At 44.6% G+C, this 17270-nt stretch overlaps 1 protein-coding gene across 7 annotated transcripts in view; it reads left to right on the top strand.

The window, feature by feature from the left end:
• ITPR1 (inositol 1,4,5-trisphosphate receptor type 1) overlaps window positions 1-17270 on the top strand; it is a 319227-nt gene that overhangs the window by 18071 nt on the left and 283886 nt on the right. For all 7 annotated transcript variants that reach the window (XM_082345342.1, XM_082345346.1, XM_082345344.1 and 4 more), the window contains exons 3-4: window positions 6765-6872; window positions 11304-11374. In XM_082345342.1, the coding sequence (XP_082201468.1) occupies window positions 6781-6872; window positions 11304-11374 (163 nt within the window). In that variant the 5' untranslated portion in view covers window positions 6765-6780. The remainder of the gene's footprint in view (window positions 1-6764; window positions 6873-11303; window positions 11375-17270) is intronic.

Raw genomic sequence — 17270 nt, 5'->3', positions numbered from 1 at the left:
GCAGCAGACAAGTTGATACTGCAGTATGTTGAACCCAAGTTCGACTGCTTGCCGTGTCCCAGGCACTGTACTAGGGACCGGGAGGCGATGGGGGAGAATAATTCTGCTGTTCTTACCCTCATGGACTCAGTCTAATGGTGAAGACAGGTAAACAAGCAACCAAGTGAACAGGTGATTTTAGGACAGTGGTAGTGGGCTGAGATGGGGTAATTGGGGTGCTTTATAGAGAAGCGTATTGCCAGCATATAACCCAGATTTGGGGAGTCCGAGAGGGCCTCCCAGAGGCAGTGACATCAAACTGGGACTGTAAAGGTGACTGGGCGTTAGCCGCAGTGGGTGGTAGGGAGGGGAGGAGTGTCAGGCAGCAGGAACAGCATATGCCAAGGCCTGGGGAACAGGGAGGCGTACAGCATGTTGGGGGATCTGGAAGAGTTCATCATGGCTGGAGTGTACAAGCAGTGGGGAGAGTACAGAGAGACGAGGAAGGAGAGGTAGACAGGGACCAGATTATGGAGAGCCCTGAAGAGATTTGGGAAGCTTTTAAGTAGAGGAATGACATGGTCTGGTTTATGCTTCTTAAAGGTCATAACTGGCTGTGCGTGTGGAATAGATGCAGGGAGAAAGACAGATTCAGAGAGATGAATAGGAAGGGTTTATGGAGCCCACTTGAGAAATGGTCATGGCTGCAATTGGGTGGGGGAAGAGGAGTTTAAAAGAATTGGGGGAGTCAAGAACTATATTAAAGCTTAAAATCAGTAAGCTTTGATGCCCATTAAACTTCTTCATTCATATATTTGACATATTTAGTAAGCACCTACCATGTGGTAGGCACTGGTGATGGGAATGCAGTGGGCATGCAAAACAGATCCCAAACAGATCTGGGCTTTAAGTAGGGCAAGGGATGAGATAGGGATGGGTGTGTTCGAGGCCCAAGGGAACAGCATGGGCAAAGGCCCTGTGACAGGGATAAGGAGAGAGGGAAGACGGGAGATGCCGCCAGACTCTGTGGAGGTAGATGATGTGAGTATGGAGGAGGAGAAGAGGGTTGGCCAGACAGGTGAGTTCTTCTTGGTACATTGAGGTGCTGTGGGCATTTGGGAGCTGAATCCCGGTAGCTCTTGGCCATGAGACAGATTTGGGAATTCTCATCATATAGAAACCACTGGAGCCAGCAGAGTGGGCAAGATGACCAGGGAGGTATAGAAAAGGCAAAGAGCAACACAGATTCTGTGACCACGGATTTGGAAGACCACCACCTCTGGTTTCTCTTCTCCAAGGAGATCTCTGAATTGGTGCATTTTTTTTTTTCAGGCTTTTCAGTATTCTTTATATTTGTGGAAAGCTTGGTATGTCTGCTTTTCTGTGAACTCACATTGATTTTTTTAAATTGAAGTATGATACACGTACAAAAAATGATAACCCTTTTAAAGTATACAATTCAATAGGACTTCCCTGGTGGTCCAGTGGTTAAGACTCTGCGCTTCCACTGCAGGGGTCACGGGTTCGATCCCTGGTCTGGGAACTAAGATGCCACATGCCATGTGGCACGGCCAAAAAAAAAAAAAAAGAGGATACAATTCAATGCTTTTGAGTATTGGCGCGTTTTTATTCCCACTTTGCTTACAAATAGAATCCGACATCCCTTTTCTTTACACTTTGCTCAGGGAGCAGTTTCAGAGGACAGTGAATTGAAGCTGGGCCAGTGGGTGATGTGAGGCTCAGCAAAGCCACCACAGCTCCATCTGCCTGAGGACGTCACAGAGGCAGTAGTAATCCACCTTTCTCCACCCTGGTCGAGCCTCCCTGGGAGGATCCTGTTTTAGGAGGTGCATCAGCTGGTTAGAGCAGTGGTGGGAGGTGGAGGTGGTCTAGAAATGGCTTCCGTAGATTGCATGATTTACTTCCTGCCGAGTACTTTGGTGGGTGCTTTATAAACACGATCGTATTGAGCCCCTGACCACCTGCTGAGGGAGGTACTCTTATTATCCCCCTTTTATAGATGGGAAAAGCGAGGCTTAGGGAAGTTACGGATCTGGCCTGAAGCCGTGCAGTGATGAGGTGGCAGAGCTGGGGTTGGAACCCTGGCTCTTGAGGCCAGGTGCTGTCAGGAACAGGGGAGGGTGCTGATGCTTTGCAATCAGAAGCCAGGTCTTAAGGAGAAATCAGATAGAGAGCATTCACATATTCAGAGGTCTCTGAGCATCGGAAGACAGATCAGTAGCAAAAATTCTGGGAGGCGTTTGTCCTTGTGTCGGGGGGGACGAGGGCAGGAGTGTCTTCTGACTAGGCTGTTTGAACCTAGGGTAGACCTCATTGCCAGGTGTTCAAGCAGAAGCGAAGACTATACCTAGGCGAGATGGGGGGGTGGGGTGGGACGGGGGGAGTTCTATTTTTGGGCAAGACATGGAATTACAGGCTTTGCAGGGTTGCTTCCGCCATTTATTCTATGATTCTGTATACTTGGAAAGGCCAGAATGCTCTGTGGTTGGGAGTTGAGTATAATTCTGCATTGTTCAGCTTTTTCTCAAGGGGTGAATTAGGGAGGATAATTATCTTCCCTAAAGTGAAATGTATCATCATGGGTCATACAGGAGTTCATTTGTTATGATACCCAGCTGACTTTTTATGCAGGGGATCCTTTCCTTTGCTGAGTTTAAACTTTTAAAAAATTTATTAATTTTCCAGTTTTATTGAGATACTTGACACATAATATTGTATAAGTTTAAGGTGTACAACATAATGATTTGATATATGTATATATTGCAAAATGATTACCACAATAAGTTTAGTTAATATCTATCTCCATACATAGTTAAAAAATTTTTTCCTTGTGATAAGAACTTTTAAGATCTAGTCTCTTAGCAACTTTCAAATATACACTACACTATTGTTAACTATAGTTGTCATGTTGTGCATTGTATGCCCAGAACTTATTTATCTTATAATGAACAGACAAAGTTTAATATAAAGAATTCTTTTTATTTTTTAAATTGAGGTATAGTAAATTTATAATATTATATAAGTTTCGGTTATACAACATAGTGATTCATAATTTTGAAGCCCAAGAATCATCCAGAATTCCACCTCACCTCATTAAAAAAGTAATGAAAAATAGCTAGCATTGAGCAGTGAAAGTCTGCCAGCCCCTGTACTAGGCACTTTTCATGTACCATTTCATCTATTCCCCAACTCCTTGAAGTACGTATTATCCCCATTTTACAGATGGGGAAAGGAAAGCAGAGAGGTTTAAGTGGTCTGGATGACAGTGGTGGACTAAAAATAATAGTTAGTGGACCAAGAGACAGTTGGAGCTCTGGAGCTGACCACCTGGGCTTGTTCTCATAGATGTCTGGTGACCAATTCAGAGTTTGTTAGCAAAGAGCCCTAGGTGTCCATATAGTATTTGATGTACCAGCGTCATGCAGCTCAACTGCAGGTTGGCCCTGGCTCTGTTTTTCCCTTAGGTGATCCCCAGCCACTGTGTGAGTGACACAGGAGCCCTGGGTACAGCTGTGAGAAGTTTGCAGGCACAAGTGGTCCAGGATCAGATAAAGAGGCAGGCTGTCCCACCCTGCTTCTGAACAACAGGAAGTCTTCCATAAGATTGCTCCCAGGCCCATGGCACAGGCTGACTTTCCACCTCCTCCCCTCCAGGCCCCAGGGGCCTGTTCTGTTGACTATCGTGGCCTTTGTTTTTACTTCCAGGACATCACTGATGAGTGCACCAGAACCTCTCCTCCCCCTCCTCCCCCTCCTGCCCCTCCTCCCCCCCTCCTGCCCCTCCTCCCCCCTCCTGCCCCTCCTCCCCCCCTCCTGCCCCTCCTCCCCCCCTCCTGCCCCTCCTCCCCCTCCTGCCCCTCCTCCCCCTCCTGCCCCTCCTCCCCCCTCCTGCCCCTCCTCCCCCTCCTCCCCCCCCTCCTCCCTTTCATCCCCCTCCCTTGCCCTTCTCCTCTTCCTCCACTTGACTAATGGTAGGTGACAGGAAACCTCCAAAGATTTCCAGCCAGACCAGGGAGGCTCTGTCTGGTCCTTTGTGAGGGTACTTATTGTTTGAGACCCTGGGGAAGAATCTGTCCCTGCCCCCGCCTCCTCCCCCCCCGCCTTTTTAAAATTGGGACCCCTGGCAGATGGCTCAGTAGAGGATCATTAACTGTGGTGGATGTATTGGCCTGCGTTTTCTGGGGGAAATGTAAAGTATGCCTAAAGTTTATTTGTTCAACTATCTACTTAATAAGCATGTTGATGAGGAAGAAGATACTTAAAATTTTTCCCTATCAAAATATTATGTGGCGACGGTAGAAAAATTAGGAAATACCAAAGTAGAAAAATTAGCAAGCAGAATTGTGCATATAAAAGAAAATCAGTTCTCCATAGTCTTGTCACCCAAAGAATAAGAATGGTTAACATTTTAATCCATGTTCCAGGTATCACCATTGAACAGTTGTGTTTACCAGTCATGTAGACCAGGGTTATAACCCTGGCCTTCCTGCTTGTTAATTATATGTGGCTTGGCCATCTTAACCTCTTTGTAGCTCAGTTTCCCAACAGCAAAATGGGAATAATGGTAGTGCCTGCCTCATGCTGTGGTCCTGAGGATTTGAGAACATTTGTAAAGCTCTCAGCACAATGGTGGGCATGATAATGCTTGCCAAATGCTAACCATTATTATTGGAAATGGTCGTAATGCAGAACCTTGCTGCACGAGTGTGGTCCAGACATCTACTGCAATTATCATCTGCAGGCAACGTTGAGTATGTCATGCTTTGTCATTCCAGAACACTGAATTGTGTCCACTTCTTCCCATTAAGGGCCTGAAACTTTTAGTAAGGTGACCAGGTGGTGCTGAAAGTTCAGTGAATAACAGTCATGCTCCTATTTCCTGGCCTGATCTCCACTGGGGCCAAATACTCATTCAAAGGCCAAGCCCGAAAGGAGAGTCAGTCACAGTAGACAAGTCCCCTTGCCCTCTTGCCTGAGCACGTACCTGCTCTCCTGCATTCAGCAACTTCCCAGTGTCCTTCTGGGAGGTCGAAGTATGCAGACACAAATTTGGTGTGACTCAAAATTCAAACAGAACTTGTTTCCCAGTAATCAGTTCCAGAAGTACACTGACTTCCTGACCCTTTATGGTAAAACTTTTGTATATAAGCACATAAGGGAAATATTAATGCCCCTTAGTGGTTTTCATTTGTGCAGCTTTTGGGGATGTTGTTTAAAACGCTGGTTTGCCTTTAGGTATAAAATATCCAGTTAGGAAGAAATGACAGGATGATAGACTCGATTCTGCAGAGTGGGACTTGGCAAACCGCCCCTCTGCCTTTTGTCTGTCTTTCCCCAAGGTCCAGAGATGCTGGCTCTTCTGTTGGAGAGTTTGTGTTCTCAGCCGCTGTCTCTCTTTATACATAAGTTCAAGGCAGTGCTCTTTATCTCTCTTGTAACATCTTGGTTGTCGGGGGGATAAATTAGTGTTTCCTGGCTGTTTCTCACAAGCAGTGAACTGAGGTTCTTTAATGGTTTGTTTTCTTACCTGCCGCTCCTGCTAAGGTAGGAGAAATGCTTCCTGAGGTTTCCTGCTAATCGTTGCTGCATACTTCTTCCGAAAAGAAAACTTGGCACCCAGAAAGCAATTTCAGGAGAGTATGCTTCTCCACGCCCTTACAACTCTTGTGGCTTTGTGGGAGGAATGCTTTCTGGCAAGGTATCTTGAGTAAAGAGATGGGCAAAGATGTTTAAGGGGGTCTGGGTTTGGAGGAGAGGTCTGGGGAAGACCTAGGTGACCCTGAACGTCTACACACCAGGTGCCTGAGGAAATGATGGGGAGTTACTGCAGTCCACACCAGCACACGCTCTTCCCACAAAACTGAGATTGTTTCTTAAATGTCAGTTTAGTTTTTTACAATTGGCTCCCACTCCTCAATATTTATGGCCCTGATGAAAGCTGTTTCTATGAGTCATGTCAATATTTTCGTTGATATTTGTGTGTGTGTCTACTAGGCTGTGTAGAGATTTCCTGAATTTAAGAGCATTTTCTAGGACTGCCCCTAACGAGCTGTGTGCGTTCCTGACCAAGGTTCTTAAGCGACCTCAACCTTACTCTTCTTAATTGCATCGGGAAGGGTTTGGACCAGGTGCTAAGATTCTTTCTCCCTCTGCAAGTGTTTCTTGGTGAAGGATGAGAAGGAAAGACACTGGAATAGCATCTGGGTGAAGTGTGTAGGTTGTTGAATTCTTAAAAGGCTGCCAGAGCTTTGTGGTATTTATTACTAGGTTTCCTCTTATTAATTTCATTTTGTTGCTTTGGCACCTCAGCCCAGGCACTGCCGGACCCAAGTTTTATACCAGGTGTTTCCTTCTGACTGAACATTCCCTGAGGCAGATTGAATACGTTAATGTTTCATAAGTCAGACTTTCCAGCTCCTCATCACTGCAGAGTTCTTGGCTGACTTCCCTGCTGTCTTCATATTCACTATTTATTATCGAGGGTCTTCAACTTGGAGAATTGGATTCAGGCATGGTTTTGTTAGAAACAAGCATTATTGTGGTTGGAATATCCTGAAATTAAAGAATATGTGGGAAAAATGTGGTTACAGATGTCCTGCTTGGCTCAGGGAACTGCCTGCCTGTCGCACTCCCATTTAAATTTGACTTTTAAGTAGGACGCTTTGGAAAATTGAGCGAAGCCAATTTTCAGTGGCTTTTTTCCTCCCTCCCCCCCCCGAGCATTTCTTTCCTTCTAATAATGTTGCATATTTTACTTTGTCTAGGATTCTCAAGAAAGCCATGTCTGACAAGATGTCTAGTTTCCTTCATATCGGAGACATTTGTTCTCTGTACGCCGAGGGATCGACAAATGGATTTATTAGCACCTTGGGGTAAGCGCACCTGGTTCCTTGTGTGGCAGGATTTGTTTAAGACATCATAACATCAGCTTAAAAACCGTGATTTTTCTAGGACAAGAATGTTTCCATTTTACTGGCTTTTCCAGCAGTGGTTGGAATCATGAATATCAAATCTCACGTTAACCAAGTTTAACATCTTACACAAAAATACTGTTTTCCTGTCAGTTCTCTGCAAGAGTGAAATCTCATTAGTTAGGACTCTGTTAATCCAGAATTTATTATAATTTCCTCTTTTTTCATATGTCAGGGGGAAAGTGTTAAGTATATGGGATGAATTTTAAGATTAATATATACAGACCCCAAGGAAGTGCTTTAGCTTCGTAAAAGCTCTTATTTTTAAATGCTGACTTGTTTGTTGTACAAGCAAAGACCAGAACTTCTCAGATGCTTATCTCTCTTCTTCGAAGCAGAACTTTTCCTACTTCAAGTTGCTCTGTGCATCTGAAAGTTACAAATTGCACAAAGTTCTTTAAATCAGATTTTTGGTCTTTTGTGCTTTCTTCAGTTTTTTTTTTTTTCCCCCCAACTCTTAAGGGTATAAATACATTCCCTAATGTACTCATTTGATTATCTTCTCCCTTCTTTCCCTACTCCTATTGTCTAGAAGAGGAAATGAGAGGTGAATTAGCCCCAAAGGCAGACACAAGCAGAATGGGGAGTGAAGATGGTTAACTGCAGAAGAGTCACAAATGGTCTATAATGTCTTTGCTGGAAAGGAGTAGTGGGTGACATTGTTGTATTTGGCAAGAGCTGATCTCACATAGATGGGGCGAAGGAAGGCAACAGCTTCTCCAAGAACCTCATTCTTACAGCAGCCAGAACCTTCATTTTAATCATACTTCTTTTTTTTTTTTTTTTTTAATAGGTTTACTTACTTATTTATTTATTTATTTACTTTTGGCTGTGTTGGGTCTTCGTTTCTGTGCGAGGGCTTTCTCTATTTGCGGCAAGTGGGGGCCATTCTTCATCGCGGTGCGCGGGCCTCTCATTATCGCAGCCTCTCTTGTTGCGGAGCACAGGCTCCAGACGCGCAGGCTCAGTAATTGTGGCTCACGGGCCCAGTTGCTCCGCGGCATGTGGGATCTTCCCAGACCAGGGCTCGAACCCGTGTCCCCTGCATTAGCAGGCAGACTCTCAACCACTGCGCCACCAGGGAAGCCCTTAATCATACTTCTTAAAGTATGCTCGTTCTCTGGTGTTTGTGCAAAGTGAGTACTCTCGGGCTGTCATGCAGTTACTTCAGCCTCAAAGAGCAAGTTATTTCAGGTAAAGAATTCTGTAGCTCAACTGGACCTCTCTGAATAAAGATTTTATTTTCAAAAGTCATCCGATAAAAACAAGTCATCCACGACTGCCTGATCACCAAATCAAGTGATTTTTTTTTTTTTTCTCAGTCCTTACCTTTTTTTTAACTTCTCTTAAGACCCACCCTTCACATTTTACCTTCTGTGGCTTTTGGCAAAGAGTCCTGCTGCTTTGCCTCTCTGTTGTCCTTTTTTTTCTTCTTGGCTGACTCCTTGCTTTTTCCATCCGTGGTTGAATCTTGCGTCCTCTTCTTATTTTTCAGCCATAACAGCACCAATAATAAGTAGGAGTGGTAACTACTTACACGAATCCTATGGGTGTTTACAGCTCTGTGCTGCGTACTGTACATACACCATCCCTTTAATCCCCGAACAGCTTTTTACAATGAGCACTATCATGATTGCTATTTATGGGGGCAAAACCTCTGAGCATCAGAGAGGTGAAGTCACCTGGCCCGGGGTTTCACAGTTGCGAAGACTCAGGACTCTAAGACCAGCACTCCTAACGGTTGCCCTTGACAGGGTAGACTTTTCCTTCCTGGCTTTGCTGACCACCCCTCTCTGGCTGAATTTGCTCACCACCCTCCTAACTGTCTGCCCAGAGCTCTTACCTGGATGCCTTGTTAAACCTCAACCCCACTATATGCCCCATCCCTCCTCTTTGGCCCCAGTTTCTTTTAACGGTGCCACTGCCCTTCCAGTCACCCGGGCACGCTTCCTGTCACTTGCTCAGTCTACTGTGCCAGCCCCTAAAATGTTAGTACCTCCTTTTCTTCCAGAGCATCTGTTCTTAGATTTCCTGTGAAGTACAGAGCTTTCTAAGAGTTTTCCTCAAGTATTCTGAACAAATTAATGATAAGGTCTCCCCTTTTAACATGAGGATGGCTCTTTTTTGAATTTTGGGCCCTAGTCCTTCCTTTAGATGCATATTTTATTCCCTTGGTTCCCTGCACATATTTGAGGATAATTGGCGTAAAAATGGATTTGGAAAATAAAGTGTGACCTTTTTTTCCTTCTCATATTTCTTACATTTATGGAGCACCAGTCATGGATGATGATGAGTGACTGCCAGTTTTTGTGGAATCAGCCTCCAGCTCCATTTATGTTGCCCAGTTCCACTTACATAGATGGTGGTTACCTCCAAATGGCTTTATTGACTCACTGAACTTTAGAACTCAACTAGGACCTTGGAGAGCCCAAGCGTATGAACTGCAGTGTCAGAGAAGTGCTTCTGAATCACCTGCGGAACTTGTTAAAAATAAAGGTTCTTGGGTCCCATCCTGGAACACGGCTTTAGTAGGCCTGGGGAGGATGGGCACACTGGTATCAATATATTTAAGAAACAAAAAGTCTTACGAACATCTCCCTACTTGAGAATCCTTGAGACCTACTCTTCGATTTTACACATGAAGAAACTGAGACCAGGAGGAGTGAAGTGATGGCGTTAGCGTCGTGCTGCTACTAGGTGGCCGAGTGCCATCTACAATTCATTTTCTTCCAGCCTAGACTGGGACCCTTTCTCCTACCTCTTCCTCCTTGTTTGAGAGCTTGATGATAAATTAACCCAGTCCTGCATTGGATTCCAAGGCATTCCCCCCGGCCCCTGCATACACATGTTATATTTGATCTGGTGGCATTACCTCATTTATACTCACAGAGGCTCATGGATTCTTGACTTTCTGCTCTTGATTTTTGCATTACAATTCAGGCTATGACCACACTGTCCCTCTTGTTGATGCAGAGAGCTCTTGTGTCTTGGAGCTGAAGGAGGCAAATTGCTGGTGGGACACTTTTGAGTCATCCACCAAGTAGATACTGAGCACCCAGCCTGGGCAGGAAGTGTGCTGGCCCTGGGCACCTTCTGGGCCACCAAGCCGGCAGCTCTCTGCCCTCGTGGAGTTCGTAGCCTAGTGCACCGTGTGTGTTTCAGCCCAGTGATATTGGGGGGACAGAGGAGAGGCAGAGAGGGCCTGGGGCAGGAGAGGCTTGAGGGCCTTCATGGAGAAGATGGGGGCTCTGAATCAGGGTCTTGAAAGACGTGCAGGACTTTAGGAGTTGTCGGGGAATTTTGGAGGAAGGAGCAGTAAGAATTAAGGCCGGGTGTTTAACGGTACCTTGCCTTTGGGGAAAGACACAGATTAATGGGAGAAACCCTGGAAAACCGTATTAACTGAGAGCAAATTCTGTGGTCACTTGGAAAATGAGCCAGTCTTTCCGATACCACTTTTAGGAACTTGGAAAAGTCATTTAAACTCCTCAGAGCTTCAATTTCCTCATCTGTTCAAACAAAAATATTGTTTTAAAATCGGTTCTTCTAAAAGCATTGTACAAGTCAGATTGGTCAGTTGGGACTTTAAACACGGGGTCTTTATATATAATTTGGGGCTGCTTATTTATGTGTAATTTTTGCACTAGTTGCTTTTGAAGCTCCAGAGTCCTTTCTTACTTCGATGCTTTTGTATGTGGGGTTCCCTCCCTCTGAAAACGCTCCCGTCTTCTTCATCCCCCACCTTGATTTCAGTTTCCAATAGCTCCAGTTTTCCCTCTTCCACCAGCAGCTTTTCAGATGGCCTCAGGCACCGTTAGTTTCTGGCTGTATTTTGTTCTCTTCCCTTACAGCCTTTGGTTTATATTCTTGTTATCAGTTTGTCTTTGTGGCTCCTGCCCGAACTAGCCTTGAGCTCCCTAAGGGCAGGGGCCTGGCTCCTACTCATCCTCACATCCCAGGGCCTAGCTCAGTGCCTGGCATGGGGTGGGCCCCTCAGCTACCGTTGGTTGAGCGCACGGATCCCTTGCTATGCCCCCGACTTGAGCATTAGTACGTGCTGTGCTCAGATCTCTCATGGCTGTGGGTAAGAGAAAAGAGCCACAGAAAACAGTAGCTGAATGTGTCCATTGCAGAAGCAGAGTCTTGGGCGTTTGGATGAGGTTTAACTCCCTACATAGGAAACCTCTAGTGTCAACAGCTCCCTGGCAGGAGAATAGGGCAGCCTAAGTTTTGTGCAGGAATAGCCCTGAGTATTTGATTTTTGCATAGTGCTTAGGGTTTTATTCTCTTAGACTCGGCTTGGTGCAACATTTATCTTTATTTTCTTTGCAGCCTGGTTGATGATCGTTGTGTTGTACAGCCAGAAGCTGGGGACCTTAACAATCCGCCCAAGAAATTCAGAGGTAAGTTGGTGACCTTCCCAGAGCGGGTCCCTTGCCTCATTTGAAAATTCATGAAGTGTGTTGCTCTGTGTGGATTTAGTTTTTTTAAAGCAGTCATAGGCTTATTTGCTTACATGTTTTTTAAAAGTATGATACCAATTTCAAGCTTTCTGGCCTCTTGAAAATGCATAAATAAGTTCAGTGTCAAGATTGGGATGGCTTGTATTAGGGCCTTCATTTGTCTCTTGAATACACGTTGGTAAGTGCTAACTCAGTTTAAAGCCTTACACTTGTGCAGATATGTCCAAACAAACAGGATTTATGGATTGAGTCACAAGGAACAAGTGTTCTTTCAGCAGATCTTGGAGCTTTGATATCCTTAGATACCTCGCCTTGGAGTGAGAAGTTCCTGATTATTACTTACTTTTTGAGTTAAAAGGCATAGGTGGGACAGCTTTCCTGCTGGTAGCCTAGCAGTGTTGGCTTTCTTTGTAGGCCTCTTGCGTTTGATGCCTTCCTTGGAAGGTAGATTAGTTTATTCCAGGAGGTGTTTAAAATATAGTTGTTATCTTAAAGTGAGAAACATTTTGTTTTTATTTTTTGCTGTTGCTGTGGTGAGTGGTTCTCAGCTCTGGCTGTGTAGTAGAATTATCTGGGAGAGATTTTAAATTAAATGGCTGTCCAGGGCCCCACTCCAGGCCAATTAAAGAATCTCTCAAGGTTGCGGCCTAGGCACTGGCATTTTTAAGGCTTCCCATGTGATTTTTATATGCAGCCAGGGCTGAGAACCCACTAGGTTAGGTATTTGACTGATGGCTTCAGTCCCAAAGAGTTTAAACCTTGCTGTTTGCAGATTGTATCCTTTGAGTTATAAGTTCTTATTGTTAGGTGATTTAGAAACTGTTTGAGTTTTTTGGATAAAAGCTAAAGAAATTAGAATAAAATAGGAGGCAGACGTTCAGATGGAGAGAAGCCATTTGGAAGACGTTCAGTGTTGAGCTGCATCCAGTTGGCATGAGTCTGCCAGCAGAATGTTTTCACCTGGGGGGTGCTGGTGGGAGACTGTTAAAAAAAAAAATTGTTGGCGTAAGCCTGATGTGACAGGAACCTGAGGTTCCTGTTGCCTCTGTTGGCTTTTTCTTCTCAGTTCCTGTTCCATGTCATCTTCCAAAACAGAATCCTGAATGCAGCAGAAAGATTTGATCCAATGATCATAATCCAGTCACTCACTCATAGAATTAATTCCCTACTCTGAATTATATAATGTGCTGCAATTTATCTTTTAAAAGAGCCAAGAGTGATAGACTTGAGCCAAGAGTGATGGACAGATAATGTGCTAAGGGCTCTGCAAGCATTTTTAGCTCTTGGAAGGGTCTGTTCTCCCTGGGAGGGGATCGAAGCCCTCAAAGGTAGAGGTTTAGTAGCTTGTCTGGAGTCACAGAGCTGGTGATGGATGGAGTAGGAGCTGGGGTTGTCAACTTGGGCTGCACAGACATTGAAAAATATCACATATGAGCTCCACTTCCAGAGATTCTCATTTAATTGGGCGTTTGAGGTATTTTGAAAGCTCCCGGGGTGAGTCTCCTGTGCAGCCTAGGTTAAGAACCACTGCTAATAGAGCCTGAGCTATAAACTCCCAGCTTTATTACGTAGCAGGGAGCTGGTCCACACATTGCTTTTGCAGCTGGGACCAAGTGAAGGGATGGGAAGCTTATTGCTTGGGTCCAATGTGAGCTCTTATCCCATTCTACACCCAGGCTCTGGGAGTTGGGAAAGGAAGCTGAGAAAGATGTTAATGTACTGTACAAAGTTAACCAGTGGCTGTTTGAATACAGGTTTAGAACGTTAAAATAAACAGGACCATAGCCAGGGGAAGTCAGGAGAGAGATATGTTTTCCTGGCACTAGGGTAAAAGTGCCTGGTGCTTAGATGTATAACTGGTGGCTGATTGGAAGGGATTGTTTTGAGATAAAAGTGACAGTCCGATAGAGGCCATTTAGAAAGAACCAAACTCCGTTTATGGCCTGGCCTGGTTCTACAGGCGGTCACGTGACAGTGACTTAATTTGTTGACTGTCTTTCCCCATAAATTAAAAATAAAGATTTCTAGGTTGTGAGGTGCTTTGTACTTGTGGGAAATCTGGTTCAAAACAAGCTTTGCTGCAGGCTTTGTGAATGTAGGTCAGGACTGCCTAAATTCCTTGTTGTGAGCCGGAGGCCCTCTGCACACAGGTGAGGGGCCCAGGCCCATCTCCCTTCGCAGCCGCTGCCGTGCCAAGAATGTCTCTTCCACCTTGGAACCCGGGCGACATTTTCCAAAGCAGCCTTTCAATTCTGGTGTAGCGTACTTTGAAACATTTTTCTCTAAAATGAAGAGAAAGAGCTCTCTTTAGAAAGGGATGACTGCCTTTCCAAATACTAGTCTATTTTGAAGTTAAAGTCATTTTGATGTTTAGAAATGGTGCATAGGGCAGTTGGGCAATTTGGAGGCATTTCTAGTCCATTTCCTTGCTGTGCCATTGCACCTCAAAGTTTAACAAACACATATGGAAAAGTGAGGTGCTGGCAAGCGGCCGCATAGGATGATGGAGTCTTTATCCGAGCAATCAGCAGAGCTACATTTAGTCATTTGGGTTTGCTGTCGCTTCCACCGTTTCCTTGCCAAGTTATTTCCTATACTGAGAACCATCGTAACCTGTTCTTAAGTAAATGGCAGCCAAAGGCCTATTTATGTAATACTCCCTGTGGCTTCTGACTTGGGGTTTTTAATTGTGTGAGCTCCTCTTGAAATCTGCTACCCTCGTGGTTAATAACATAGGCTGTAGTATCAGGCTTCCTGGGTTCAAATCCAAGTTCTACTCATTCTTAGCTATGTGACCCTGGACAAATGGCTTAACCTCCGTGAACCTTGGTTTTCTCATCTGCAAAATGCAAGATGGTATTAGTCCCTCCCTCATAAGGTTATTGTGACGATTAAATGTGTGTTCCGCATTTAGTACTGAGGGAGCCTGGCCCTTAGTTAAGGGCTCAGGAAGCCTTAGCTATCCCTGTCTTTTTGTTCCCAGTTCTTAGTACAGAGCCTAATGCTCATAAATGGTGGCAGAAGGGAAAGGAACTATATGTGAATTCTTATATATGGTTCCACTTTTTGTCTTTAAATGCTTCTGTGGTTAGGGGTGTGTACGTGGACCCCGTGGGCCTAGATTTGAGGCCCAGTGTTCCCATATACAAGCTGAGTGATCTTGATAGATGACTTAAATTTCTAAGCTTGTTTCCTTACTTATGCAATGGGGGAAAAAGAATTCCTTCCTCATAAAGATAATAGGATTGAAGATAATATGGGTAAAGAGCCAAACAGAGTAGTTGGGTACACAGGGCTTGCTCAGTGACAGACAGGTTGCTCTTATTTTCCACAGTAGATGCAGAAGAGTTAAACTGCTGAACACACTTGCTTCTTTCTGATGAGTAAAAGCACATTTCCAAGTGAACTGCTTTTTTTGTGATTCCTTTGACTATATCTCCTGCCCCTAACATTGTCTATAGGAAGAAAAGATTGGCTGCACGTCTGTTTCACATAAGCCAAGGCTTTTTCATTATCCGAATGAATTTTGGACCGTGTCCTTGTCCTCTAGGTGATGAGAAGAGCTGAGATGTAGAATAATTCAGTTACTTTAGTCCTTTTGTTAATGTGGTACCATTTTAAAGCACCAGTGTCCATGGAAGGGAAGGCAGAATCTCTTTTCTTCCTGATTTGTGTTGCTTTGCCCATAATCTTAAAAGAATAGGCAAGGCAAACATCAGATTGAAACTGGGAATAGAAACTTTGTGGTTAGTGATTTCCTTTCTCTACGTTATCTTTTCCTTTTCACTCCCACCCATACCTTCCCCCTAGTATATATACCGGCATCTTCTACAAAGAAAAGATGGAAACTAACAACCATCGTCCATTTTGATCCTTGAATCTCTGCTGTTTTAAGTATAACCTTCAGCACTGTTGGAGTGGAAATAAGAACTGGGGCTTTTGGGAAATAAGATAGACTTTGGTGTTGATGCGGTTTATTGTGTCATCTCCTTTTTCAGACTGGAGCAGTGGTCCAGTTCTTGCCCTCAAAACTTGATCTTTTCCATTTATGTCAAGAGGCCAATCTTGGCCCCAAATTCTTGATCTTGTACAGATGCTATCCTATCAGTGTCACCAAGGTGTGAGAGGTTTTTAACCTGGTAGTTGAACCTTTAGTTTCAGAAGAAAAGCTGTTTGAAAGAAAACTCACAGTGAAAGATGGGGAGGAGTTTAGTTTGGGCAGGGAAAGGTGAGGAGAAAGGAAGCATTCTGATATCGTTCAGTGCTTCATGTGAATTGGGGAAGAGCTCAGAGATCAGGCTGAAAGTGTGGATGTTTTAGGTAAGTATCACCCTTGTCCGCTGTGCTTCGTCTTTCTCCCCTAATCAAGTTGGTTTCAAGCATAATAATCCACTAGGTTGATGTATTATGAAAATGAGTGCTCAGCTCAACAAGCGTTGAGGTCCTGCTGTGTTCCAGCTGCTGGTTTTGGTGATAAGGGAAGGCAGGATGAGTTGAACACAGTCCCCCTGGCTTTTTGAGAGTCTTAAGGTGTCTTGGAGAAACAGACCCACATTATAAATAACAGTAGCCAACAGTAATAGAGCATTTACTTGTGCAAAGCACTTCCCGTGGATTCTCTCTTTTAGTCTGGTAACCTTCCTATGAGGTGTAGGTATCAGTGTTCCCATTATGCAGATGAGGAAATTGAGGCCCTAAGAAATTGAGAAACTTGCCCATAGTCACTTAAATGTCCCTTCTTAGAATGATTATTATCATTCCACAAACATTTATTGGTTGCCTCCTGTGCACCAGCCATTTATGTCCCAGGGAGGAAAGATACAGACATTGTCAAGGAAGTCAACGCCAATACACAGTTAACAATTTTCAGGGCTGTGTTGAGAGTAATTTGTTGTCCACGTGACAGCTGTTTATGTGCAAGTAGAGGCCCAGCAGGTGAAATATCTTTCTATAAAGTAGGAAAGTTGCCTCTCTAATCTAGTAGTTTGTTGGAGCAAAGTAGTTTATGACACTTTTCACGTGTTCTCTCTCCTTGAGCTTTGCAACACCTTCTCAGCCCAGGGTGTATGTGTTTTATCCCTGATGCCATTTTGGCTGGCAAGGGTTGAGGATCTGGCCCAGCATCACATGATGTGTGAGTGTCAGAGTCAGGCCAGAACCCTGTTGCAAAGGCCTGGACCCAGTGCTTTGTCTTCCCTCTGCCCTATGGACCCTTCCCCACGCAAAGCACAAGGGTTCCTTCAAGCCGTGTCACCTGCAGTCTCTAAACGGGAATGGACTAGGTTATGGCTTTTCTGCTGTCTGCCCACACTCTTTCTAGCATTAAGTTAGGACCATACAAATGAGGAAGAAAGCCCACTGCAAGATAGAAGACCACTTGGACCCTTTAACTTAATGCGTTTTTAACTTTTTAACCTATCACCAGGACAAGGTGTGGGGTACTCAGTCTGTGACCTGCAACATTATTTGAATCTCATTTGTAATGCAAATGAGGGTCTGGTGTGGGGCAGTATAACCCTGCCTCTGGGCGTCTCCTGAGTAACATGTTGGCTGAAGACTCCTGCTTGCTCAGCACGCGTCCCCTTTAAAACAATGACAGCCTAGGAATCATGGTCTCAGGACGATACTGGGATGAGGAGCGTGCTGGTTGGCGGTGACAAACCACTCTGGATCTAAAGCATGGCTGTGTGGTTGAGGATCAGACCTAGGGCCTTTTCATTTTTATTGGACTCTTCTTTTTCTGCAGTCCCAGAATGCTTGCACTATGTCAGCCCACCTATTAGGGGGCTTGTGGATTTAGTAAGATGGCTTGGTTGAGAGAGAGAAAGAAGGGTTT

This window comes from Balaenoptera borealis (genome assembly GCF_965194805.1).
Source record: "Balaenoptera borealis genome assembly, chromosome: 12".
Classification (NCBI taxonomy): Eukaryota; Metazoa; Chordata; class Mammalia; order Artiodactyla; family Balaenopteridae; genus Balaenoptera; species Balaenoptera borealis.
This window is presented reverse-complemented; position numbering and strand designations above follow the sequence as displayed.